The 27,953-nt window shown below is 42.5% G+C and overlaps 1 protein-coding gene across 1 annotated transcript in view; it reads right to left on the bottom strand.

The window, feature by feature from the left end:
- LOC122528211 overlaps nucleotides 1-27,953 on the bottom strand; it is a 360,579-nt gene that overhangs the window by 137,917 nt on the left and 194,709 nt on the right. Inside the window, exon 2 of the mRNA XM_043653107.1 lies at nucleotides 14,798-14,960. Within this exon, the coding sequence (XP_043509042.1) occupies nucleotides 14,798-14,960 (163 nt within the window). The remainder of the gene's footprint in view (nucleotides 1-14,797; nucleotides 14,961-27,953) is intronic.

Here is a 27,953-nt window from a genome sequence, read left to right as displayed (position 1 = left end):
GAAACTAATGCTCGTTTCAGACAAAAGAAACAACTCGCTCTGGTTTACGTAGAAACAAAATCCGGGGATAACGCCGGAATTCTCATCGAACGACGATCAAATCAGCAACTGAACTTTCCTTCCGAACGCTACGGTAGCGATATTAGGAGAGGCAGCTTCCACAGGGAGCGGGCGAGGATGGAAGCGTAGGAGGATGGAACAGGTAACGAACAGGTATGCACACGTAGGTATTATTAATTGCATTGCCTGCCTGTACGCGTGTCATGTCGACGTTAACGGCGTTAGCAGTAAGAATACAGCGATAATACGCGCGCGCTGTTACCATTACCGCTCCAGTTAGCGCTGTTATTAATAACCGTAACCGTGAATATTAACATGTCGAGTGGCGGGTAACAATTACGCGACGTACGAGAGAAATAATAAATGGGAGGCTCGCTTTGACGAATTACCGGGAAGACCGGCCATGGACAAAAAGAACGAGAGAGAAAGAGAGAGAGAAAGGGGGCTACGGACGAATTTCCAGCGATTTTCATCGACGCGACGAGCGCGCTCGCTTTTTTAATGCGGAATGCGCGGAAGAATTTTCTACGGTCCAAGGGTTTCGGTTTTAAAAGTAACCACACCGCCAACGCGGTTCAGCGAATCGCGTTGTTCGATTGGTCGCCCCCCTCGCGCTTTTTTCCACTTTCTGCCGCTCCATCAGGGCCGCGCCAAAATGGTAAACGGAGGGATCGTTTGTTTTATTGTTGGTTGTAAAAAGAGAGAAAAATACTCGGAATAAACTCGATGGTTAATGGAATGAAATAGATGCAGCTTTTTGTTTTAGAGAGAAAGAGCGAGTTTCTTTGATTGACCAGCTGCTTATGAGATGCGGGTAACCTATCGTGCGATGGGGGAAACATTAACATATATATCGGTAGTGAAGTTTTTAATTCTCGTCAATTTTTGAATTTAATCAACTCGAGTGTAGCTTGTTTTCATTGTAGAAATTACTCTCAGTTACTTAGACCTCCGTTGTACACACGCAAATTCCTTCCCTTTTTTTTCCCTCCCCCTTGGTCCGATTACCAGAATTTTTGCACGAGGAAATTCACAAAACTTGGATTTTTCCCTCTGCTTCCAATTTAATTTAAATTCGCGTTGTTTAATCTAATTTATTTATTTAACGAGTTGCAACGTACAAGAGGGAAAAATATACACGTACTGCTTAACAATAATTGTCAAATAACGAAAAAGTGTTACAAATAGAGACAATTTCCAGTTCATTTGAAATATATTTCGGTAGTAAGTGAAAAAAATTGGGCATTATTAATAAGCCAAGTAGCTCAGCACCGATCTCATCGCTGTTTGTCACATTTTTATACGATTTTTCCAACGTGTTGGTGCTCAGATAATTGAAGCAGAGCGTTACAGTTGTATTTGCAACGAAAAGTTGCACGAAACGTTCGTGAAAAAAAAATTGGTAACATTACAGTGCGAAAGACGGTCGAACCACGTGCGTGTCTGACCACTCACGGACCTTTTCTACTTGATCAATTCTTACAGTAGCGAAGAAACGCGGTAAATGTCCTTCGATTCCTCCATTCTTTACCTCGTCTAATTTATTTCATTGTCTAATTTAGAAGACATGCAATTACCAAGGTAACCAAGAGCCAACGAAAATTCGTCGAATTTTCTATATCGTCGACGTAGGGAACGAGCATCGACGTTACGAACTTTCGTCGAAGTCTGTTATTCCCGCAGAGGAGTGACGCGACAGTGATAAAATTTATCGCGAAGCGGTTGAAAAAGGTGGAACCAAAAAAAGAAAAAAAAAGAAACGCGCTGCAAACTCGAAGGTGGTTGTCGTCGCCGTCGTCGTCTGGTAAACAAAGCGGCAAAGTCAACAGGATTTTTAACAAGCAATTTAGAGTTCGTGCGGGGGCCATTATCCCCGGGAACGCGCGATCTTTATGCGCGTCGTGCTTCGTTTTAAACACTTTTCAACGACGAGATTCTCGAAAGCGTAGCAATCATAAAGTTTATCCAGTCGCCTGGCACCTCTTTCTCTCTCTCTCTCTCTCTCTCTCTCTCTCTCTCTCTCTCTCTCTCTCTATAACACATCGATAGGAGAGAAAAAAACGCGCGATGCATTTGCATACGCGGCGCAAACTATCTCGCCATTTCTGCCGATAAATATACTTTCTGGCCACGGGAGTTTATCCGGGATCAGCAGTCAGCCAGCTCGAATGCAGATTTACGCAAAATAGTATTCGTCGCGGCCTACCGGCTGCGACCGGAAAAAACCGAAACGAGGGCCGCCGTTTCAATTTCGATTAAGTCTTCGCACCGTGGAAAAAAAAACTCTCGAAGCTGGCCGGCTGAAACTCGCCGAAACTAGTCGACTTTTGCTAATAATCAAAAAGTATATTTTTTTACTGTCGAGCGTTGCTGCGCGTCCACCGTTCTCTTCAATTTGGAATAGACGGTGGGGAAGGGTGTTAATTTCCCAGAAACTCGCGCACGAATACTATCCAAGGCCGAGTGTAATAATTTCCTGGAGACTAAACCGAGAAAGTTCGAGAAGGTTTGACAAAGTTGTTCAATGTGCTCCGCCGATTTCTGAGGACCGATTACAAGGGATTTCCATCGGAACGTGAACGCGCCGCGTTCGAAAATTTCGAACGTACCTCGTCAAGCTGTGGCTCGGAACTGTGATGTCACAGACTGAGAATCGTTCGCCTGTAAACGAATCCAGAGATTCCCCGAAACTGACTGAAAACACGCGTGCGTGAAGAACTACTGAGAACATGAATTCGGCATACACGCTTCGCGTGTGTTTTCGAAAACCGAAACGCGATTTTCATTGCATTCGACGCATCTCGAGTGCCTCTCCGCTTCGGAACGGAGGTTTCAAAACAGCTTCCTCGTTAAACGCGAGACAGTGGTGCACGATGGTGAAATTTATACGGTGTAATTCGCCGCGGCAAAAACGAAAACGCCTCGCCCGAGGATCGGTGGCGGCGAGTAAATCGTCGCGTTCAACAGAGGCACGTCTCGTTCTCGTAAAGGGACGATACGAATGCCCCGTTGCTCCGGTTTTCTACCGGAGCGTTCGCCACTCGCAAATCTCCCCGGCGACCGTTGAACGTGCCTCTTACCTCCGAAACGGAACTAACTTCTCCCCCACCGGAAGGTCTTAACCCAGCGCGGCGGCGTTCGTTGCTTGTTACACCGAGGCTGTTCTCTGTAGTATTCCCGCCTCGCTTTGCTAGCCACGGCCAGAAAAGATTGCCAGCAATAAAATGTTAATAGATTAACGAGCGGCAACCGGATCCTCTCTCGGCGGTTCTACGAACAAACCGCGTTATTGCCAGCCCCCTCTTACTCTTTTCTATTTCTCTCTCGGGATGGCTCGCGCAATTGTTCAGTGTTGGCGACTTTGATGAGCGTGTTCTATGTTTTATACAAAAGTGCGAGCTACAAAGCTTCGAGAGACACCTCACCCTTGTGTATATATTCTTTTCACAATGGTGTCGGTATTTCAGTTCTGGTCGATAGGTGGACGTTGATCGACTGGATTTAAAGAAATTCACGTAGGAATCTGTCGAATTTTGTAAGAATTAATAGAAGGATATTTTACCTACATGGTTTCGAATAAAGATAAATAATGGTTTCTTCACGTTAATTAAATTTCAAAATTGCTAACTTCCCAATTTTTCGAGTGCTTAGTCCATACTGCAGACAGACAGGCGTCGAAATATATGTAGTTCTGAAGTGAATAAACATATCGAAGACGAACGTATTTTGTTACTGAATTTTCGAATTTTTGGTCATTTGAAGCGATCGAAGGAGTGAAGAGAATTATCGCGGATGTTTTCTTTCTTCTTCTCTTTTCTTTCTTCGTGAATTACTGAACGAAACGCAAACTCAAGACTTGACAGTCAAAAATAGCGGAGAATTCGGTAGAACATGACGTCGTAATCCCCGGCGTAAAATTGAGCATTTCTTACGTCATAACACACACACACACACACACACACACACACACACACACTCTCTCTCTCTCTCTCTTCGTCTGTTACGCTGATTCACCTTCGTCTTGTAAACTCGTTGCTAATGAAAATTAATAAATCAGCGGGAAGCGCGCCCTCCTCTGTGTCGAGAATCGTTGCGGCTAGACGCAACGAGAAAGCCCTTTTTCGCGTGCTGATTGAATACGAAATTACTCAGCCGGGGATAGGGGGCTGCTGGGGAATTCGAGTAATTCGAATTCGTGCGGGCGTTGCTCGTGATTTCCGCGCTTTTGCGAAACGACGAAATCGCGCGTATTACGACGCGGCTCGTTAGCGCGGTCGACAACGGACAGATCAAAGCTGCAAATTACGTCGGATCGCGTTCGAGGGCCTCGAACCTCCCCGACACCACGTTCTTTTTTTTTCCTTTTTTTTTTTGTCCACCACTGTTGTCGTGCGTGTCACTCGCGCGTGTTCGTATTTAACAAAGTATCGAAAAGCGAGCGACCCGCGTCGCAGCTACAAAGCTCTCGGTCGAGTGCCGGAGGGATTGTTTTCTGTGCCAATTCGCGGGAATTCATTTACATCGCGGGGATGAATAATGGGCCGGCGACGACGCGGCACTTTCCGGCCTAATACTAATTAATTTCACGACCTATCGATTTATTCTTTTGTTGGCTAGGATACGCCCTGCGGCTTCCCGGCCTTCGCGTCGCGGATCGATTCCACGCCCTCCTCCACGTGTCTCTCTGGTGACGGTGTTGAAAATGAAAAGTCCAAACAAAAAAAAAAAAAAGAAAAAAGAAAAGAAAAAAGAAAAAAAAGAAGAAAGAAAGAAAAGGGAACGAGTTCTATGAAAAGTCGCTTCGTGTCGCTGTTAATTTATTACCGTGGAGGTTCACCACTTTAAATAAATAACTATTTATTTCAATTAATGTATAACAAGCTTTCGTGACGACCGTTTGCTTTGATTGATCATTAACAACTGAGAATACAATATGTTTTCTGCCATTTTAGTTTTTTCTTTTCTTCTTCTTTAAATCGGCGTCGTCGCTGTTTTACTCGCTCTTTTAAAAATACGCGCGCCGTCACATTTCGAAGAGATCGCGAATTTTCAATCGCTTGTTTCAATCCCGATCATCTTCCCTACTTTTGTGTCAGATCGACGTCGAAAACTCGCGCGAATAGCGATTCTCGGTATAAATATTTTACGTTTAACTTTTTCTCTTTTTTTTTCTCTCGTCAGACATCGTCCATATCGAAGATCTACGTCAAAGTTATATTTATGGCAATGTGTTGAGAATTCGAATTTTCTTATTAAACGATAAATCGATAAACGATAGTCAATAAAATGCCACGGGAATTTCATTAAAATCGCTACTCGCGCGTACGAGTTCGATACGCTCCTGCAAGTATGAATAATAAGCGCATAAGGAAACATAGTGTACAATGAAATCGAACCGGCACTCATAAATTATTTATAACACGTGTGGCATATTTAACTGCTCTGAATAATCGCGAGACGAATCGTGAAATTGGTGGTCATCGTTCGACTCGTTCCTTTGGAATTCCTCTTTTACGGATAGTTACGCGACAACCGTAGATATTCAACGATGCAACTCGTCGATAACAGCTCGATTTTCTCGGCGGCTGGGCTCGTTTGCGCGTTCGTTCGGTATCGTTCGGGAAGACGTATCTTTCTATCAAATTATTCTGTTTTGAAATTCGTCGGCGGGGCCGCGTCTGGTCGGACGCGGCTCAAAGGAGACGTCCGGCCACCTTTGGAAGGTAGACGGTTTGGAAAACCGAAGGGCCGTTGCGCAGGTTTTGTAAACCTGCAATCACCTAATAGCTTGCACGCCGCGTCAGATAACGCTCGCTGGTCTAGTGTCCACCCGGATCGATGGAAATTCGATAGCAATACACCTGCCGGGCGATGAGTAAATGAAAGGCCTTCGTTTGAAAGTCGGATACCTGCAGCTCTCGGAACTCTCCTGATTTGCTTCGCGATCGTTTCCACTGCGATATAATTAAATGGCAGACAGAGAGAGAGAGGAAGAGAGGAAGAGAGAGTTACAGAGTGTCTCCAAAAAAAAAAAAGAAATAAAAAGAGCGAAGTCTCTGAACAGATTCCAACGGAACAAACGGTTAGGAACGATTGGTATTTTTTCCTTTTTCTTCTTCTTTTTTTTTAGAATCAGACTTGCGAATATTTTTCTTTATCGCTCAGACTTCACTCGGGTCGTTCCCCGACGATCGACGTACGTTTGAAATTCTTTTCGCAGGAAGGTTCTTTGAGCGTGGACGGAATACTTTTTCGCTTAGCTGGCTGCCAAAGATCGATGGACTCTTGATTGATACAACGCGTAACCAAGTTACGTAACTGCAATTTTTCAATTGAACGATGCGAGAGAGCTATTTTCGTGCTTGTCGTTAAAATTTAGAACGTGCCTTAACCCGGAGATTGTGTGTCAATGAATACGAATATTCGAGTGAACCAAAAATGCGGTTAACAACGAAATGTCCACTTTCAAATTACGTAAATACTTTATATCTATGTTCGATTCATTTCGCAGAAAATAAAACTTTTATACAATTTCATATGTATGTGTATGTTGATACAATTAAACCATTTAATTGTATTACTGATACAAAATTGAATAGTTTGCGTAGATTGTAAAATATTTATAAAATCTAACGTAGTCGTTCATTTGATTGTGACAAGACTGCATTTATCTCGTACACTATTAATTGTCACTGGAGATGGAAAAAGATCAACAAATGCACGTATGTGTTCATAGTTTCCACTGAACGGATATATGCGTTCGATAGGACTGAAAAGGATTAGCCGCTTGCGCTGACAAATGATTGCGGACCATAACGAGCGACCGAACCGTACAATGATTCGTCGCTTTCTTTTTGAACTCGTCGGTATGATGATCACTGGATAGTAATTATTAAGAAGTAATAAACTTATCGTTCGTTTTCTCTTATATTTAAATATACTTAAAACTGAGAAAATGTTGCAATTTGGGAACTGATTGCGGACCATAACGAGCGACCGAACCGTATACAATAATTCATCGTTTTCTTTTTCTTTTGAGCTCGTCGATATGATGATCACTGGATAGTAATTATTAAGAAGTAATAAACTTATCGTTCGTTTTCCCTTACATTTAAATATACTTAAAACTGAGAAAGTGTTGCAATTTGGGAACTGATTGCGGACCATAACGAGCGACCAAACCGTATACAATAATTTGTCACTTTCCTTTCCTCGTCGGTATCGACATCATTGGATAGAAATTACTGAGAAATAATAAATTTATTATTTGTTTCGCCTGGGTTTCGACTGAGAAACTGAGAAAATATTGCAATTTCGGGACAAAAAATTCTCGACGTTCGTGGCAGGTTGTTCTAGCGCAAGGCACCAACCAACGAACAACTACTTCGCGAGAGGCCTCGCGAGGCTTGGCGTGTTTGCGTAACGTTGGATCTGGTCGCGGGGCTGCGATTCTTTGAGCGGGCCAGGAAGCGCGAGCGCGCGAAACGCGAGCACCGCCGGTAATTATAACATTTGTCCCCCTCCCCTCGGTTAATTTACGGACGCAAGAGGCGCAAAGAACGTCGACGCGCGAAAGCACTCTCGATAAGGGCCCTTACGCGACGCGCAAGGTGCACTTTTGTCAGCTCGCCGGCTCGCAAACCCCCTTCGCTGCTTTGCCGGATGACAAATTAGCGAGATAACTACTGCCGGCTTGGATAATAAACGCCCGCGAAAACGAACACGGTTGTAGGTAACGACGACGCACGAACGTGATAATTTCGAAATAATTGCCAGCCACAACCAAGTCGGCATTCATCAAACTCGAAGCGGGCGAGCTAAAGCGACCGCCGATGCTCGTCTTGCGAGTCTGGCCAATTCCGTCGCTTGATTAATTGTTAATATTAATTCGCCGGCTGCCGGATATCGGCCTTCGATCCCGGCCAGCCGTTCGTCATATCGACACCGCTCGATAACGCCTCCTATTGAATTAATTTCCACGCGGAGGCGCCTCGCGCGGAATATTAATCGGCCGCTCGTGGGCAACCCTCTTTCTTCCTGATCGTTTGCTCGTTCAACCTCGCGAGATTATCCCTCGGCCGATGATAATTTACTTCTATCTTTTGTCCTCTATCTCGATCTATCGCGAGTCTCCGCTTCGAGACTCAAAATTTTTGATCCTTCAGAGACGACAACTATCACTTCCTACTAAAACAAATCTGTAATTTTTTTTAATACATACTTTAGAAAATTTCTTCCTTAAAGATTTTTAGAAAAATCACGATTGAACTTGAATTTAATTCAAAATTGATAAAATTAGTTTTCTGTATATTTTGATGCTTTATTAAAAAAAAAATTTTTTTGGGCCCACCTATTATTATTATATAATCTCGTCGATGGCAGCTGATGCTTACTATTGATTTCGTTCGTCTGCAATTGTATATGTTACAAAGTTTTAGAATAGAATAGAAGTTATAGTTATAGTTTATAGTTGTATATAATTAGTTTTATTTTATTATATTTTATTATTTTATTATTGTATATAATTAGTTAAAATATCAGAATTAGTTGTACATAATTAGTTTTATTTAGTTTTGTTTTATTATAGTTGTATATAATTAGTGAAAGTTTTAGAAAAGAATAATTTTTTCTTCGAGTTTCCACAGAGATCAGTGTGTACAGTGTATAGATTTCACGGAGTGAAAATTCTCTGAATGTCAGCTGCTCTTTCACAAAGCTTCGATCGCGCGCCATTATGGTCGTACGGAACGTATGAAACACCACGAAGTCATAAAAGGGAGAATCTTACGACGATCATTCATCGGGACGTTGTGAACGTGGCTGGCGTCGTACACTGTAGTAATTTTCAATTACTGTCCACGAAGCTCGTTCGTTCTGGTCCAGCCGTCGTAAAATCGAACGTGTCTGCGCCGGTTCGCTCGTTCGCGGGCATAAAATCGCCGGCGGCTCTGTCCACCTCTGGAATTTCATCTTACGTTTTATTTTAATTTCAGCTTTCATCGCGCTCGGAAGAAACGAACCCCTTACGAGCGAGAAAACGCCTCGGTTCTCTATCCATGCGGCAAAGAGACATCACCTCTCTTGCTTGGTGCACGAATTCTGGCGCGTCACCGTTTTCCGCGAGTCTTGTTTATTGCCTGATCCGATTGACGTGTAATTTTGAGCCACGTCGGGGGCTTTCAAGTTAATTGAATGCTGGTGGAAAATTAATGTCGCGAGGCAACGGTCCGTGCTCCTTTCACAGCTCGCCCTTTTTGTCTTCTCCTTTCGCGCGATGACTTCCTATCGGCGCGTCTTCCTCAGCTGAAGTTTCTTGTTCTTGAGCAAAGGGGATCGGAAACGACCGACCGGTGGTCCAGAGGAAAAGAGAAACAGAGAATTTTCTGTCTCTCGTGGAAAGTCACGTACATTCCAAACGTATTTTCTCCATTCAGAATGCTTATACAAGTTAAAAGAAAATTTTTAAGTTTCGCGCGCGCGAATGTGCAAACACTAAACAATTCCTTTTCTCCCCACGACTCTATAAAAGAATGAAAATGTCCCTTCAAAGGGACATCTTGACTTTTTCACACACTCGTGTCGTGAAATTTTTAAGTATATATTTACGAAATTGAGAGAGAATTGAGAAACTGGAGATTGGAGTTTCTAGAAGCGTCAGCGTTTCGACCTGTCCGTTTGGTGGTTGGTTTTCTATACAATTTTTTAAATGTTGCGCTAGCGTGGAACGAGCTCGATCGATATCTCTCGTATTATCTAAGCATATATAGTAAAACTTTGGGGAGGAAATAGTTTTTATAATTGGAGTTTGTATAATTGAAGCATATTGATTCTCCCACGTCGCTAGTGATTTTTTTCGTTCGTGTGAGTTCACGTTCGAATCAGCAAGAGTTCGCTTGATCGATTATTGGGTAAAATTTTGTATAACTGTAATTATGCAGATTCGTATTCTCTTTTATAACTATTATTTATAAGATACAAGTACACTGTGAATTTTTATGCAAAAGTGCAGAGTGCACGCAGAGTACGAAAGTGAAATATACTTGTTATAATACCTCACAGTGAAAACGAATCTCTGTTTCATCTCTTGAATCGCGTTTATTGAAGCATGAATTTAAATTCGCAGTCTAATTGCGATAAGTACTATTATTACGTCCATTTCGTGCAAATTCTCCACAAACGTAAAGGAATCTGTCATTAGACTAGCGATTATCAAACAAACATCTCAAAGAAGAACTCTCGTTTCCATAAATTTACTCAACGCAATTATAAATTTTCAGGAAATAACATCTGCAATTGTCGCTTGTTCTTCTACGCGTTTTAATTAACAAAGTTCATCAGCGCGTCGTCTACACGAGCTGTACATTAATTATTCGTCCGAATAATCGAAATCTAATTATTATTGAACATTAAAAAAAAAAAAAAAAGAACAAATCTCCTACTCGAGAATTTATTTTCCACGATTATAAATTGCAAGGATAATTTTCGGGAAGCAACGTTTTTAATTGTCACTCTCCTGTGTCATTTTAATTAACAAAGTTGATCAACGTGGCGTCTGAGTGACTCGCGTGTTAATAATTCATTCTACACGCACAACAGCGTGGCATAACGTATCTGCTCGACTTATCAAACCACTTGAATAAAAGATCCCGCGTGTAGAGCGAGGCACGAAACATTTTCATCCCCTTCTCACTCTCTCTCTCTCTCTCTCTCTCTCTTTCTCTCTCTCCATTCACGACGAACCGAGAAATTAGAGTTTCGAGTCCGCGGGCTGCAACTTCCTGCGACGAGCTGTTGATTAATCCGCGCGAGGTAATAAAACTCGAAATATCGATGAACGACGTGGAACTAGATCGAACATCAGCCGCTAATAATTCCGTCGACGGAAAATGAGTTTTCTTCTGAGTGGCCGTAAATTTATTATGAACGCTCGAGTTTCGAGTTTCTTAACGTGTCATTGACGCAGTGCGAATATTAACAAATTCGTGATGCGTGAGCGAATATTTTTTGCCGGGTGCATGCATGTTGATGGTCAAATCTTTTCCCATGGGAGCTAGAAAGTAGATTTTTGTTTGACATTCAAGTTTCTATTTCAACTTTCATTTAATTATTATTATCTCAACGTATTATTCAACGTTATAGGTTTCCATATTTCTATTACTTTTATCATTTCAGCTTCGAGCATTTTTAGTAACATTATTTATATCCGAAAGCAAATTTTTGCATCGAAATGTTCTCTTGCCGAACAGTTTCAGCTTTTCGAGTTATTGCAACGTGTGAAAATCGGAGGGAAAACAAGTTTACAAATATCGTTGTAATGTATAATTATTTCCCTCCTTTGCATCCCGGCCGATTGTCCGGTTGCCCTTTTTGTTGCGTTAAAAATATTTCATCGAACGTAATTTAAACGGTAATCGTCGAATCGAAAAATACTCTTTCTCGTGCGTTCTTTGTCGATTAATTAATTACGAGTGGTCGTATAAAAAATTCTGTCGCGACAAAAATTTACACTCGCTCGTACACGATCTCTCTCTCTCTCTCTCTCTCTCTCTCTCTTTCTCTTTGTGACGCTTTTTCCTCTCTCTCTTCTTTTTTTCTTTCCCTTCCCTTTCGTCACGCATCGAACCCCTTCGTTGTACACGTGCAGAAAAATATAAAAAATGAATTTCTTCTTGCGAGTAGTTCGTTAAAAATTCTCTAAGAGAAAAAAAAAGAAAAAGGGGGCGGCGGTGTGTCGCGATGGTGTCGCCGCGGGGCAAGTGCCACTTTCCCATCGATTCTCGCGCCGTTCCGAAGCAGTTCCGCCGGCCATAAAACTAATTACAAAACGGCCATTAAACGCTCGTCGCGAGCACTCGCAGCGAGTCAGCCTGGTTCTCTTCAGACGACAGCGAAAATATATCGCGTCTCGCGATTTCCCTTTCTTTTCCTCGCCAGTCGAAACAAGCGGAGTGTGTGTGTGTGTGTGCGCGCCCGCTCAAAGAACAAGTTGGTACAATATCGCGCGCGGAAGATAGCGTTGCTTACGCTTACGTTGATTGCGTTGAGGAGAATGAAGAACCGCGGCGCCGGGCGCGTTTACAGCGAAATTGTGGAAACTGGCGGCGAGGACTCGCGTGACGGGCAAAGACGGAGAAAGAGGTGGACGGTTTTCATTACAATATGCTCTCGCGTCGCGACTGGCGACACACAGAGGCATAGACACGAGAACGATGACGCGCGATACACGAATGCATCATCTTTAAAGAGTAGCGAGCAGCAGAAGCGGCCAGAAGAGAGTCTTGCCAACAGTTGAGTCATCAGAGAAGAGGGCCGGCCGGCTCTTTCTCTCTTTTTCTCTCTCTCTCTCTCTCTCTTTCTCGCTCGCTATAATCGTTCCTCCGTGGATAGTAAATCCGGCCGAAAGGCCGTCTGAAATTATTACAGCTCAGCCAGGGACGTGGTAATGGCTCGCGGAACCGCGCGTTTCCCGTCTGCCGGAAATTTACGAATCGTCAATTACTCGGAGCCAGGTTGATCGTTTGGTTCGGTGACTCATGTTTTGGGCCAGAAATAAGGTGTCGTCCACGTGTGTAGGTGACAGTCTTGTCACCTTTGTTATTTTCGTACGATTCTAAACGAGAAAACGTTGGAGCAAGGAAAGTCTGACAGGGAAAGAGTGGATTATTAAGATTTCACAAAAGTTGATCTAGTTATTCGAGGATTTTTACATATATGCTCCTGCTCAGAAGTCTTGGGATACATTTTACTTTTAATATTCGGTATTTTAATAAAATTTTTCAGTTTTATAATATATATTATTGTTTAATATAATATTTTAATATTTTTTTCTATTTTATAATATATTTTAATATTTTATTTTAATACAATTTATCAAAATAAATTTTAATATACTAGTATTTTGTAAATTCTTTGTTGCATAAAGTGTCATTTAATTATTCCAGTTTTGAAACAAATATAACACTTGTCTTGAGATTTTTAAAGAAAATTATAATTCTCCATCTACTGATATGGCAAAGGGATATTTACTTCTATTTTATAATATATTTTAATATTTTTTAATACAATTATATTTTACAATTATATTTTAATATTTTTTAATACAATTTATCAAAATAAATTTTAATATATTAGTATTTTGTAAATTCTTTGTTGCATAAAGTGTTATTTAATTATTCCAGTTTTGGAACAAATGTAACACTTGTCTTGAGATTTTTAAAGAAAATTATAATTCTCCATCTACTGACATGGCAAAGGGAACTTTACTTCTATTTGTCAACTCGGTGTATAAACAAACACTGAAATGTTTCACCAAATTAAACAAACACGTCAAACACGATTGTCTTGGCTCCATCTGTCTGACCGTCAATTAATTTTGTTCCAACGTGCACGCACCGTGCCTGATGCAGAGCTACCAAGATGAAACACGGTAGCTAGAGACGAAGATAGAATCGATAAAAAGTTTCGTTTGCTACAATCCATCGTACGCAGTGAAGGGATCAAGGAAGAAGCAGAAACAGAATCCGGAACCGATCTACAACGAAAGCAGAAGCCGAGCCAGAACGAATCCTCGGACGCCACGACAGTGGTAATAAAAGAAATCGAGCGTAATAATGGCGATTAACGTCGTTACGATCGATTGCTCGGTGGCACGCGATCGCCAAACGGGGGGAGAGGGGGCGCAGAAATCGATGTCACACGCGAGTAGTATTCTTGGCAGCGATATTAGAAGCTGCACGGCCGTTGAATCGTGCGAAAAGGGACGGGAGTGGGGCTGGCACGATGAAGAACGATGAGAAAACGAGCGGCGAAAGTTCGCGCGGGTCGTTGTTCGAGACCAGTTCGGTGCCAAACACGAAACGATTTCGTTAATCGCGAATTAGCGCGGCGAACAGGAGTTTGTCGTACGTTATCCATTCCGGTTATAAAGCCGAAAGTTTTGCCAAGCGTTTCGTAAACCTTTCGGTTTACGCGATTTCGGCCGCCGCGAAAGTTCGTTCCACGAGTCAGAAGCGTGCTGCCCGCCTCTTGTTCTTCCTCCTGGACGAGGGAAACGTAGTTTCGCGTTCACCCCGCGACAAGTCGTTACCCCCCGCGACGATTTTTCAGATGCACGCGAAACGCTCGCGTGCATTACCCTCGTTGGTTTTTTTTTGCGTCGCGTTTTTTTTTTTTTTTTCCCTCCTACCCTGCGAAATGGCTCCATTGAAATTCCTTTTCACCGCAGTACCGTCACTTTTTCCTGGTAAATACCAGGAGGGTCGGGTTGATAAATAACGCGCACGCTCGATTATCCGAGGGACGAAAGAAAGAGAGGGGGGGAAAGTGCAACTCATCGGATGGAAAATGACGCATTTACTGCCCGATGTAATTGTTGTTCAACGCTGTAATTGCCATGGTGATCATCGGTGACCCGCGATGCATTTCAGAACGATCGGGGCACACTCTTTCTCGTTTTTTTTTTTGCGTAGAATTTCTCGTCGACGACGATCGCAAGTATCTTTTAGACTTTAATAAAAATTAAAGCGAGAGCAAAATTGCATTTTAATTGCGCCCTGTTCAAAATTAACGACACGCGTAGAAAACGAGCGAAAGGATAAATATGAATCTTTGTGCTGCAGTGTAACGTAACTGTGCGCCGCTGACGCACACAATCGCACACATTTGTCAGCCGGATAATTTCTTTTTTTCTTTTCCCACGCGTCTCTCGCTGCAAAATCAAATTGGAAAGCAGACTCACCGTTTGTGTTGAATCCTGAGGCCTCTGCGAGGGTGCAGAGGTATACCGTCTTTCAGCCAGTGCACCCTTGGCGGCGGAGAGCCCCTCGTTCGGCATACTAGCTTCACTCTCTCTCGTAACCTCGCTATCGAGTCCCTGAGCTCCGACAACGTAACCTCTCTCACTGCAATCAGACGTGTCAAGCTCGTTAGGCTACATGAATCAAGCGAGATCCTTTTGATTTTCCAGGGACAAGCGTACGCTTCTAGGAGAATCAAACTTTACAAAGAAAAATAATAATAACAATAATAACTTGTAGAGAAAAAGTTATAGCAGGAAATATAACTTATCGTATATATTTTAAAACAGAGGTGGCTGACTGGCGGTACGTGCCCCTACTTTCATAGCGCTATCCCCTCCACTGCATGAGACTGTCGCGACCACGATAGTCGCATCAGGTATATATATGTATATGTATACATATAAATTGTTTTCTTTACTGTAGTTTGCCAGAGTTAAAGGAAGATACAGAAACTGCGAAACAGAATGAGAACTAATATTCACGGTGGAGGAAGAAGTTCCTCGCCTCTGTTTTAAAACAATTACACAAATTTCTCAAGCGTAACTTCTCGTTTGCTTTCATTAACGCTTTAAGTGACTGAGATACGTTGCAGTAAAGATAAAAAACGACGATCCTATCTTATGATTCATGATATCATCAATTAATTTATACGAACGTTCGGTATTTTGTCTAAGTATATCTGTAGAGACTTTTAAAGTCCAACGGGGTCGCCGGTGACTTCACCTCGTTGTTTTAGGGCAAACTATAAATGGTTGAACTCTCATGTACTGGTCTTGTTTCTTAAACGATCTGAAATATCCAACTGTACCTAATTTGTGCAAAAATACAAAATCTGTCAAAGAGTATGATACAGTTAACGGAGAAAGGAACAAAAAAAAAAAAAAAAGAAAAAAAAAAAAAAAAAAAGAAAAAAAACGAAGCTGAAGAAACAAATTTGCACGATTCAAAAAGAGACACAAAGACAGAGGATCAACAAGATTAAAGATTAAAGATTCCAAGGATTGATGACCATGAATATTGCATATTCTAATCAATAAACTAAACATATCGATTCTTCAAATTCTTGGAAATGGCGATCTACGAACGTTTCCAATATTCGCGTGGAACGAGAGTGGACAGGAGGAATATCCAAAGAACGATTAGGAGGAAAGTTGCGAACGACGATAGCGATGGCCACCGGTCCGTGGGAAATTTTGACGCGTAATGAATTTCGCGGCGGGGCAAATCCACGCCCGGTTGAAAGAGAATTCTTAAAGCGGCCACTTTTCAACTTCCCGTTTCCAGCTACGTGTCTCGAAGTTCCAGGACGAAACTTCCGCACGAAATCCTACCGGAGTTTTAATAAACTTTTCCGAGAGCCGTGCTTCTCGCCGCCCTACGAGCGATACGTGTTTTAAATTGCGCGATCTTCGACAGCGGCTATTCGCACGTACGGCTGATCATTTTTTATCGTCGGAAACCCCAGCCGCTGAAACTATCTGGAAGAATCTGGCTGGCGAAAGCTTCGAGAAACAACGTATCCGCGATAATTTTTCTTTCTGGTTATCTCGGAGTGGAGTTTTGATTCTGGTTTCAGCAGTTTTAGCAGAGGTTTCTCGCGCAGCTTTAGAAACATAAACGAGGCACACGAATCGTTAATTATTAATTTGAACACAACGCTTCGAGCGTTTAAATTTGAAATATTTCTTGTCAATGGTTCAAAGAGGATAAATACATAATATTGCAATATGCCGAAAGACGAATGTATTCTTAATTTGTTAAAATAGTTTAAATTATCCAAATTGTCTACTCGAGGATTGATCATCTTCAGAGTCTGTCTTGACTCTCAGCTAACAATGCCAACTGTCTAAGATGTAATAATCCTGAAATTGATCTTATAAATTGACATGCACAATTCTGTCGCAGAGAAATGTGAGAGCAATTTCCAAGTTCGAAAACTCCACGTCTTTCTTTTTCTTTCTTACGAGAAAGCAGTTAAGGGAACGGGTTATTTAGCTTCGTACACGTGCGCGGCGTGTAACGAACAATTGGACTTGCACTCGGTGTCGTTGCTCTCTGTTCGAGCGTTTCAGAAGTGTATCAGCTTTCAAAGTCGTTGTTACTCGATAATCTTGAACGTTGATTTTCAATAGGCCCTCCCTCCCCCCACCGTGGAAACGCAACGCTTTGACTCGAAATCGATAGTTCCGGGTATTCCGTTCCAAAAGAGAACCTACCCTATACGATTCCTTAAAGCGAACTGGCGTGCGGCCTTTCTCTCTTTGCCTTTAACGATATTCTGCCTTTTCTCGAGAGGTCAGAACGCGTCGATGCTCGCAGCTCCACGCTTGACACACACGGGGGAACGAAAAATTCACACTGTCGAGGCCAAGAGTACGTATCATTCGCGACATGGCGTGCAAATTAGGAATTTGACCACTTGGAAAATTCATTGACAAGGGGAGTCAAAGGTTCGGCAAAAAAGAGGACTTTGAGGAAGTCTAGACAATTATAGTTTTTTTACATTAGCAGTTATAATAATCACCATTCAATTACACAGTTTTTAGTATTTAACGAATTAACAGTTTTTATAATCAGTATGTGTTGGAATACAACGACTCGACCATCCAGCAGTGTAAGGCTGGAAAATGGCTTTATGAGGGGCAAAGGTTAACATCTGTTTTCTATCCTCTTCACACTATTCTCTACAGTTACGGACAGGACCATGCCGAACAGAAGGTTTAGTTCTTTGCCGGTCCTTGCCGCGTGACTACCTCATTTGTATCGCATACACTATTTGATTATCAACATTTCATTAAATAAAGACATTCGTTTCTTTTTCACACAGAAGTTTGTATTATATTTTCACTACATTTCCTACAGTATGTAGCACAGCGGCAAAAGTTAGTTAAATAAGTTAGTAATAAATTATAGATTTGGCAAAATTTCATCATAGTTATTCACTTGCCACGTCGGCGACTGTCTTTAACACACACACACGCACGTTGTTTCCGAAGCTCCCACGATTATTCTTTAATAATCTTTTATATCTCACGAAGGAATCGTATTAATACACGTCACAGATTCCGTGAAAATCGTATCCACACACTTTTCAATTTCCCTTCACAGGATCCACCGCATCGCCAGCTCGTTCGCTCGACAGACCTCATCAACAGACACCCATTGAACTTCGTTCCATCGGTTCAACCAGGATCCACCTTGCCGCGTTTAATTCAACGAATCTCGTTTGCACTCGACAATGCAACTCATTCCTCTCCCCCATCACCCGTTGCCGAGTCATTCCGCTCCGTAATTCCATTCAGTCCGCAAGCCGCGGCAAGATCAACTGAATAATAACAAAGTAAAGTAAAAAAAGAGAAAGAGTGGAAAAAGAAGAACGGTCAAGACCATGGAACCACGAGGGGCTTCCACGGCCTCGTGGTTTCGTTAGGCCGCGCGCTGAAGAAATCCTCTCCTTTGCCCCGAGGCCGGCATTATTCCCCACGACGTCGGGGAAAAACGCCGGACTTCTCGGCCGAACGCGACGAACACGTTCAATGAAAACGCCGCGGCGGGTTTTCCATTATGCCTGGCGGACCGCGGCGGAATAATAATAACAACTGCAGCCCTTCCAGGTTCTTTGCCTCTGCTTCGCGTAGTAGAGGCCTGTAACGACCGTTGCACACGCCTGACTCTCGTTACCGGCGGATTCTCTAATAACCAATGCGCCATGGCAAACGGAGAGAGAGAGAGGGGCCTCGTTCGAAGAGGCTTTCGTTCCGGTGCATTTCCGGAGTGGCTGGATTTCTCTCTGTATCCCGGCCAGGCAGCCATTTTAAATTGGGTCCGAATCAAAGCAACGCGGTCAAAGTGGGTCGGCGGCGCGATTCTAATTTCAGATCCCGCCAAGCTGAGTCCAGAGTTCTCGCGGCGAGTAGCTTGTCCACCGCGAGCGGCCTACCTTTTCTCAGCGAGGGAAAAAAAAAAAAAAAAAAAAATCGATCGTCTGCGTTTCCTTTTCTTACCGATTTCCTTTGTCGTGTCCAAGAGTTTACCGCAAACAGAAGCTGGCGTTACTACTACGAGCAACGAGGTGTTTCACTTGGCATCATTCGCGAGATGTTTCTTTAAAAGCTCAATCCATCGTATCGTTATGAATTGGTGGAGGATACAACATCGAGCTGGTTGTATTATTTTTTCGCAAATAAACGAGAGTGATTTTCATACGAACGTGAAGTGATTTCGGTGACGCCGGGTGTCGAATGAGAATTAATTACAGCGCCTCGAACGTCATGAGGCGGATTTCGCAACGTTCAAGACAAACAGGACCGAGCGGAGCAAGTTTTAAGGGATCGTTTCAATTTCCAAATATACAGTGGAATGAAAAAATGAATTGTACCTTGAAAAAAAAAAAAGGAAAAATGTATCCTCGAACTATAAAGAAACAGAATCTAAAAACTGCTTGAAACACGTTTGTAAACGCTGTTTGAAATTCCTCAAAAATGCGCAAACATTCATCGCCGATTCATCATGAGTTGTTAACGGAGGTTCGAAATGAAATTTCATGTAGCGCGGTATCATGAAACAGTATAAACGTAACAGTTAACCGGCGATGAAATTGAAACGAATTCAGGACGCGATGCTAATCGCGATGAAATTGCCAAGGCGTCTCGGGAGATGTTGTGAACGATCGGAGATTCGCGGTTTAATACTGAAACCACCGGCGACACTCGCAGTCGGCAATCTCTCACGGTAGTTCCCTTTTGTTATGGTTTCGTTATTTTTCCAAGTCGTACGGTTTCCAGTTGCCGCGCGGCGGCTTGGTGTTTTGACTAGCGTGCTCGCCGTAATTACAGCACTCGCTCGACGACTCGGTTCGAAACGCGACGCTCGAATTATTCGCGGCGAGAAACGCCTCCGGGCATTTAATACGTTTCCATCAATATCGTCGTCGCCGACGGGCGGGCTCACGGTGTTACTCGAAACTCACCGTGCCAGCTGCCTATTCGTCGCGCACGATCCTTCGGAATATCCGTCGCGTACAAATATCCGCGTCGCTTTGCGAATCGAGCATCTCGCCGATCCGCCCTTTTATTGTCATTTCCTTTAATAGCGTGCAAGTGGGAGAAAAATATTTTTCGTGAAGATCGTGTGAATTTTGAGTGAAAATTGAGTGGTTTTTTTTTTGGAAATTATGTAAGTGGAATTTTAGAATTAGTGGACTACTGAACAGCGATTGATTCGACGTAATTTTATAAATAGTAGCTGGTATTTTTCAGGAAATTTCCTCCTTCGTTAATTAACACCGGCGTATTTTTGACATTTTTTTTTCCATAGAAACTCGTGTTCCTCGTTGTATTTTTCCCTGAAAGGGAAACCCACAAAACTGCAAAAGGTGTAGAAATAGATCACAGAATAAAATTAAGTTTTATAATTCAATCGTCAATAATGAATGTCACATTAAAAATATCGTATCGTTTCGCTATTTTCATTCCGCTGCAATTTAACTCTTCAATTTAATATCATTCTCTAATTAATTTGTTAGCTGACGTTAATCTAATCGTCGTCCGTAGTCGACCTCGTTGGTTAAAACTCGAAAGTACCTCGACAGTTAGAAACGACTGTGTAATAAAATCCTCAAGCTTGTTGCGCAAAAGAAAGAAAGTCGCCGCTTGGTCGGAGATTTTCAGTAGTACGAGTCAACGTATCGACGCTAGAATCCAAGAGAGATCCCAGAGAGAAAGGAACCGGGCGGAGAAATTGGAAGGCGGTTCGTTGCTGTTACATCGGGAACATTTATTAACAGCGGCAGGTTGACTGTTTTACCTTGACTGGCGTTCAGATTTCGGTTCCGCCAGCGAGCGCAAGTGAAACAGGTCAGCGTATCGACAAACGCCGACGGCGCGGTTACTTCGGAAAGTTGGCTATCGACTGACCCCTCGACACATTGTCAAAAGAAAGCCAATTTAGTTTCTCTTTTTATTCGCTGCTCTGCTACTATCGCGCGTTCTTTTCCCAGCGGATGGAAGCGGACTTGCTGGAAGGAACGCGCAGCTGCTGGCAGCATTTTTACAACTCCTACGCCGCGGTCTGGTTCATAATTTCCCATTGTTTTGCAGCGTTAGGCGAATGCGACATTGCGTTCATTAATCGCGACTAGACAATGTTTATGCGGACTTGTATTTTCTGCAAAGAATTCGCTAAGAAAAATAGAACGTGGAATGTAGAAACGGTGTACTTTTGCACCGGCGTTCTCGTCGACTTTTTAGACGAAATTTTGGAATCTCACCCGTTTGTATTTAACGCTAGAATTGCCAAAGTTTTCGTAGGAATTTTATAGATGCACTTTTGGAGATTTAAATGTGTTTAAATCTATTCGTATTATAATAAAGCTTTTCTGTTTTTCTTTTTTTGTTTTACTTTAGTTTCTCTGATGAAAATTTTATGCTTTAGGTCGTTGGTAGTTCTTCATTTTCCCAATCGGCATAATCGTCTCCTTAATAATTTCTCTCCTTTGACAGATCGTGCCGCAAGGAAGACAATCGTGTTGCAATTTCAACCCGTGTTACCCTCAAAATCGTCGACGACCGTTTCAACCGATGATGTTTTCACCAAACACGAACGGTGATTAAATTTTCGTCGGCGGGTTGAACGCGCCCGAGAAATAGCAAACACAATTCCCCAATCGACGTTAGTAAACTCGTGTTGATGAAAACATTGTTAACAATATATCGACGATTTGTTAATCCTATTTTATCTTTACATTGAACACCCCCTCGTCGATCATACTGCGCTACCTGTGTTTTATTTATCCAATCGTTACGTTAAACATCAAGTTAAACGAAAATGAAACTATAAATTAGTAACAAAGCGCATCGTTCCTATTAATTTCCGGTGAAATTGTAATGTTTGCACGTATTATCCGTACGCGGTGTTTCATTTCGCGTATTTTATCTTCATACAGAGTGTACACTCTCCGTTGATCAAATTAAATAAATAGAATAGAATAATAATGTAAATTCGCGATAAAGCGTGCAACCTCTACTAATTTACTGCAACTCAAATATTTGTCCATCTTATCTGCGCGTGGTATTTCACTTTGTCCGGTGCCCAGATTCTATCTTTGTCATCAGATCGAATAGGAACAAACTGAAAAAACAAAAAAAAAAAAAAAAAGAAAAGAAACAAAAGAAAGAACAAAGACAACTGCATCTCTCGGAGAACATTCAAAATCCCTTACTGTCAAAATCCATTACTGTCGTTCGCGTAGCGAAGTTTCACCGGGTGTGGGTATCGTCGTGGGTAAAAGCCGGTTTTCTCGATCGGGCATTTCCGCATCCCGGGCCGGTGCTTTATCCGCGCGGACCGTTTGAAAAAGCAGAACTGTCTCTCGGACGGATTAAGTCGCGAAGATATTAATTCGAGCCAATAGCTAAAGTGCTTTTGCGCGTTGAATCGAAAGCGCTCGAAAGACGGCCGAGAGAGAGAGGGAGAGAGAGAGAGAGAGGAGAGCTCAGGCAGCAGTCAACATCTGGAAATTCACCTCAAGGCAACGAGGATTTCGATCTGCTCGTAATTAACCGGTTCATAAGTATTAAATAACTATCGATATTAATACAGACAGTTATAAATGAAAAAAACTGCAAGTAATTCTCAAACTCTTGCGACGTTTGTTGAGAAAAGAATCGTGCAGCAAATTTTAGGTGATTCGTTGTAAACGAGAGGCCTCGATCTTTAGTTGCGAGAAAATTGAAGAGATTGATAGATCTTTCCCAGCGTGTTGGAATTTATTAATCTGGGGCAGTGGAATATTAGTTCTTAAGGGTTTTACTTTTAATCGTCGTCTGAATTGAATTTCTGACTTTATAGACACTTGTTTACTGTTCACTAGCTTTATTCTTTCTAGAACTTTTTTGTTGTATAATATATACATACATACGTAATACTGCTCTCACACTTTGACACGCCTAACACGTACGCGTATAGGTTGGCAGTTACATCATAACACAGTATTAAGAATACGGAAAATTTTCGAGAGAGAAAGTACCTTTGTTTTTTCAAATGACGAATGTTTGAAGAGAACGAGTTCGTTTGCATTGCCCCACGATTTTTCCTAAGAAAATTGCATTCAAGTCGAAATTATATCCTCTTCGTCAAGTTAAAAGTTAATACCAAACTAATATAAAATAACGATCAAGAGAACGAATAAAATATACAACGACGATGGACAGTTTTAACGTCAATGAAATTTATTTGTTTCTTCAATTACAATTACGATCGAATGGTTCCTAAAAATGATCTCCAACTTCCGTAAGTATCCCAGGCACTTGTGCACGAGGTCGTATGGATCGAGAGTGGCGTTGATGGAAAAAGGAACGAAGGGAAATATACCGAATAGAGACGATGGATGATGGACAGAGAGTGAAGGGTGGGACGTCGGCGAGAGACGCAAAACGAAAGAGAGGAAAGAGCGAGGGCAAAGGGCAGAGGGACGGAAAGAGGCGAAAGGTGGATATTCCACGGTATTCCCATGTTGCCGGAGGCGGCCGGCGTGCGGTCCTCACTGCGAAACGTCATTTAACGATTAGCCGTGCGAACTGACGGCGAAATTCAAATTTAAATGGCACTCGCGGGATCGGGCCCCGACCGAGTTCTCCAGAGCACCTGAATTTATGCCGGAATTGCGGCGCAATTGTCGTGGTAACGGGTGCCGCTGCGCGAGCCAACTGTCGATGACGCTGGCTGGTGAAGAGCGACCGCGAAGAGCAGCGAAAGGGATGAAGAAGGATCGACCGGCAGCTTTCATCGGAATACTTTGTCAGCCGTCTGGGAAAAATTGGTCGATTTGTTATTTAAAAAGGCGGCATATTTCGGACTTCGATGATCTGTTTGTCTTTTCTCTTTTCAAACATGTCTCGTAGAGACAAGTGATAATTCGAGAAATTTCCTCCACCTATGCGCGTGATCCGAGATTCTTGCATATTTCAAGGATTTTTATTTGTTTGTTTGATAATTGAGGTTAAGAGTTCATCTGTTTAATAGCGGTATCCATAAGTTGTTTTCTTTGATACCGAGTTTTTTAAGTATTTCCATTACTTATGGAGTAATATTTGACAATCAAATGTCTCGTTTCGAGAATTTACTTGAGAGCTAAATAAAAACTCAGTCGCTTAGTGAGTGAGATGCGACTGAGTTGCATCGTGATTAATAGAACGTTTGAAGCAACGAAAAAAAGTAATCAAGACAATATGAAAATATTGTTCTCTTGGAAAAAAGGAAAGATAGGGAAATCTTGGAGTTGCATTTTTAAAGATGATTGACGCGAAGAAGAAGCCTATATTTGTCCGTATTTCGAGCAAAAAACCTACAGATACAACAAACAAAACAACCATTGGTCCATGAACGTTAATAAAACCGATTATCTGGGAATAATCGACAAGTTCATACATCCAAACAGAAAGATTGTCTTCGCAATCATGCATCTAGAAACTGAATATTATTCTTGGGCCATTGATGAAATTGTAGCCACGATCGCGAGAGTTAATCAGATTCTCCGAAAGAGGCGACGAATCTCAAGAAATAAATTCGAAAAAAAATATGGCTTAGATTATTTCTCTGGCGAATGGTGAATTAAAAATGTTGAAAGAGTCCCGGAGTCTCGTAGGCGAATGACGCCAGAGAAATATAATATTCAAGGGGAACGTAACCGTTTCTGTTCGGACGATTCATATCGAATAACGCGGAACGTGTTCGAACTGGATGAAGCCTTCGAGGGACGGGGAATGGAGGGCGAACGGAGAAGAAGAAAGACGACGAAGTTGAAAAAGGCCGATAATATCAACACTCGGGCTATTGGACGTTTCCAGCTGTTGGAAAATGGCTTTTCGTCTGATATTCGTCCCTATTTCAGAATGTACCATTCTTCATTTACCTCTTATATATACCTTAGCTTTCAGAAAAAGGAAGAAACACAACCACGTAGACGTGAGGTCGACACATGAATTATTAATAATAAGGTGTCGATTAAACGTTCTCAATCCTTGAGGAAGGATCTCGCTTCTGTCTTTGCTCGGATAGAATTCTTCATCGAATGTCCAAAGGGACATAACGTTGCTCGTATAGAATCATATTTTATATGTTTCTTCACTGAAAAGAATTCCATAATTTTCGAAGAGATACCACCAGGCTACTATTATCGAAAGAAACTGTACGCGCTATAGAAGGTACAGTGTACATTCGATTCTCTTACGTCGTATCGTATTTCATCTGACTTTTGTTGCGCGAAACTGGTAATCCGGCAATTCATCTTTTCTGTGAATTACAATTCCCGCCGTTCGTTTAACATCCGACAATACCAGCTTTCGTATAATTTAACTCGACTTCGACGAAAAAAACCACCTTTTTTTTCGTTCTGACTGATGCGACCCACGTTTGAAATTGCCAAAAAGAAAAAAAAGAAAAAAAAAGGAAAAAAAGAGCCGACAAAAAGGGACAAGAGACAGCAGCAACAAGAGTGTTGATAATCGAGTCGTGAAACGGAATATCCGCGTCCCGTTTCGCGACAGCCACGTACGGCGTGTTGTGCATGCGATCGGTTGGTCGCGGCGGGGAATCGATCGAATTCACGGAAGGACGGAAAGGAAAGAGCGGAGACGCGGAAAAGAGGAAAGCGAGGAGAGACGCCGGAGTCTGTCACAGAGGCGGCGTGTCACCGGCCGCTACGAGGGATGAAACATGCTGAGCGACCGGCAAAGAGAGCGGCCCGGTTGATTAATGAACGCGTCGCCGAAAGAGCAAAATAACAAATAGCGCGTTGCCACGTTGCCCTCGGGCTGACGCGATGGCGGCCGTTCGACGTTGGCTGGGGCTGCGGCAACCGGCCATGCCCGTTTGCTTGATTCATAGTTGCCGCGGTGCACCGGCGGCTTGTGACGAGGCGCAGCCTCGTGTCAAGCATACGGCCGACCCTCCGACGACCCTTTGCTACTCCCTCGCCACCCTTGGTAATTGATTGTCTCGCACCCTACCGAATTTCGTTTCCTCCCCTATTTCTGTGTGTGTGTGTGTGTGTGTGTGTGTATGTGTCTTGCTTCCGTCTACGGCTCGCGACGATTATTTCGTACCTATAAGAAACGAGTAACTTTAATTTCAAAAAGGAGGATGTTGATACTGTGTACGTCTCTGCATATGACTAAACACATGAATTATTAATAATAATATTTTCACAGATTTTTGGACAATTTTGTTTTCATCTAACGTAACGTTGGTGGCAGAAATTTCGATTTTGATGTACTCGCGAAGAACTTGCACATGGTACATTCAATATTACCTATATATTATACCTTTTATTACACCTGTTATATTTAAATATTAAATATATGATATTATTATTTACTTTTTATTATACCTGTTATATTTAAATATAGTAAATAAATAATTAAAAAGTAAATACCTGTAATATTTAATATTTAATAAACCTCTCACAAAAATATGAATTTGCATAAAAAATTCGTGCTCCAGTTCCAAGAACGTATCGTGTATTTGACTGTAGAAAACACGTGTTGCACGACAAATATTCGAAAGTTTTATTAACATTTTAATATTTTGCTAATCGTTCGTCGACAAACTCACCAAATTTCCTATGACATGCGTTCTCTCAGTTGTATTGCAGATCGACATAAAAATAAAAAAACTACGACATAACGATTATATTAAAACAAGAAAAACCTCCCACGTCGATGTTTAGAAATTGCACGTTGAAACGCTGTATAATAGAGTCGTAGCCTGTGACAACGAGACGAGCGAGATAACAATAAAAAAAAAAAAAAAAAGAAAAAAGAAAAAAAGTCGCACGCGAAACACGTTATTTGCCGTCGAGCTTTATCAAACGATTCGTATCTGAACGGATAGACGCATAACACGAGCCCCGATAGCGGCTCGAGTATTCAGTCAACGATAGATTATGCAATTTCCGCGAAATCTTTGATTCGTGGCACGTCGTTGGAAACGAGTTCGGCTGGTGATGCTCGATGTGGGCTTGAGAAGGTAGCGTTTTCCATCGGTATCGCGGCGTCATCGGCAACCCACTCGGTGTATCGCGACGTTGCACGCGACATCAACCGCGATATCAAATCCCGGACGTGAGATCTGTCACTCTATCTCTCTCTCTCTCGCTTCGAGGCCCTCCGTTTCACATCGTAATTTCACGTCGATACGCGGAGATCGTCTTTCGTTCGTGTCTGCGCGTCGATGTTCGAATCGATCGCCGCCAGACTGCGTCCGTCTGTTATTACGGCCTCGTCATCAGCGCCTCGATCCGATGTTCTTTCTCTCTTTTTTTTTTTTTTTGCCCGGATATCGCGAGCAATCGCGACTTTCCGCCTCGACGTCGGGCGTTTACTCGCACGTAAACTCGCGGAACGCGTCTGTTTTTACCTTGAACGAGCCAACCACTGCGGAATCGATAGAACTATCGATTATGGGCGATCGAGTGTCAAAGAAATTAACATTTTAGAACAACCGGGGTTTGCAAAAAAAAAAAAAAAAGAATGGCGCTAATTAACGTGACAAAGTGACTTTCGATCGATGGATCGCGATTAAGTATTAGGGAGCCGACAAATCGGGCGACTAAGTAACCGGAAGCGTCGCGGTTCGACTGACTGGTGCGTGAAATCGGCGACCGGACAAAGGTAGAAACGCACCGAGTCGTCGCACGGACGATACGCAGCGCGCCCGCATTAATCGCTTCGCAAAGTGGCGAACGGGCAAGCGCAGCGTGAAACCGCGCGATATCGAATCTTCCGGCGCATCGAGAGTTATGATGGCCGGCACCGGAAGCTGCTCGATTACGAAAATTGCCTGGAAACGAATTGGCCAAGGGGACGGGCTCAGTTGAGGTCGCTCTCGGTTGCTCTCGCGTCTAAATTCTCAGCTAATTAATTGAAAAGTCAAAGGCTCGAAAGCACGTTTTTTTTTAATGCTTGTCCACTATCCTTAATCTCTGGAATGGGGATACAATTGTCCGCGAGAGCGCTTGGATATTTATGGCAACTTGTTACGTGTCCGAATATGTTACGTGTGCTTTGTAAAACATTTTAACGAATATATTATAAATTT

This window comes from Frieseomelitta varia, unplaced genomic scaffold (genome assembly GCF_011392965.1).
Source record: "Frieseomelitta varia isolate USP_RPSP 00005682 unplaced genomic scaffold, Fvar_1.2 scaffold_247, whole genome shotgun sequence".
Taxonomy (NCBI): Eukaryota; Metazoa; Arthropoda; class Insecta; order Hymenoptera; family Apidae; genus Frieseomelitta; species Frieseomelitta varia.
This window is presented reverse-complemented; position numbering and strand designations above follow the sequence as displayed.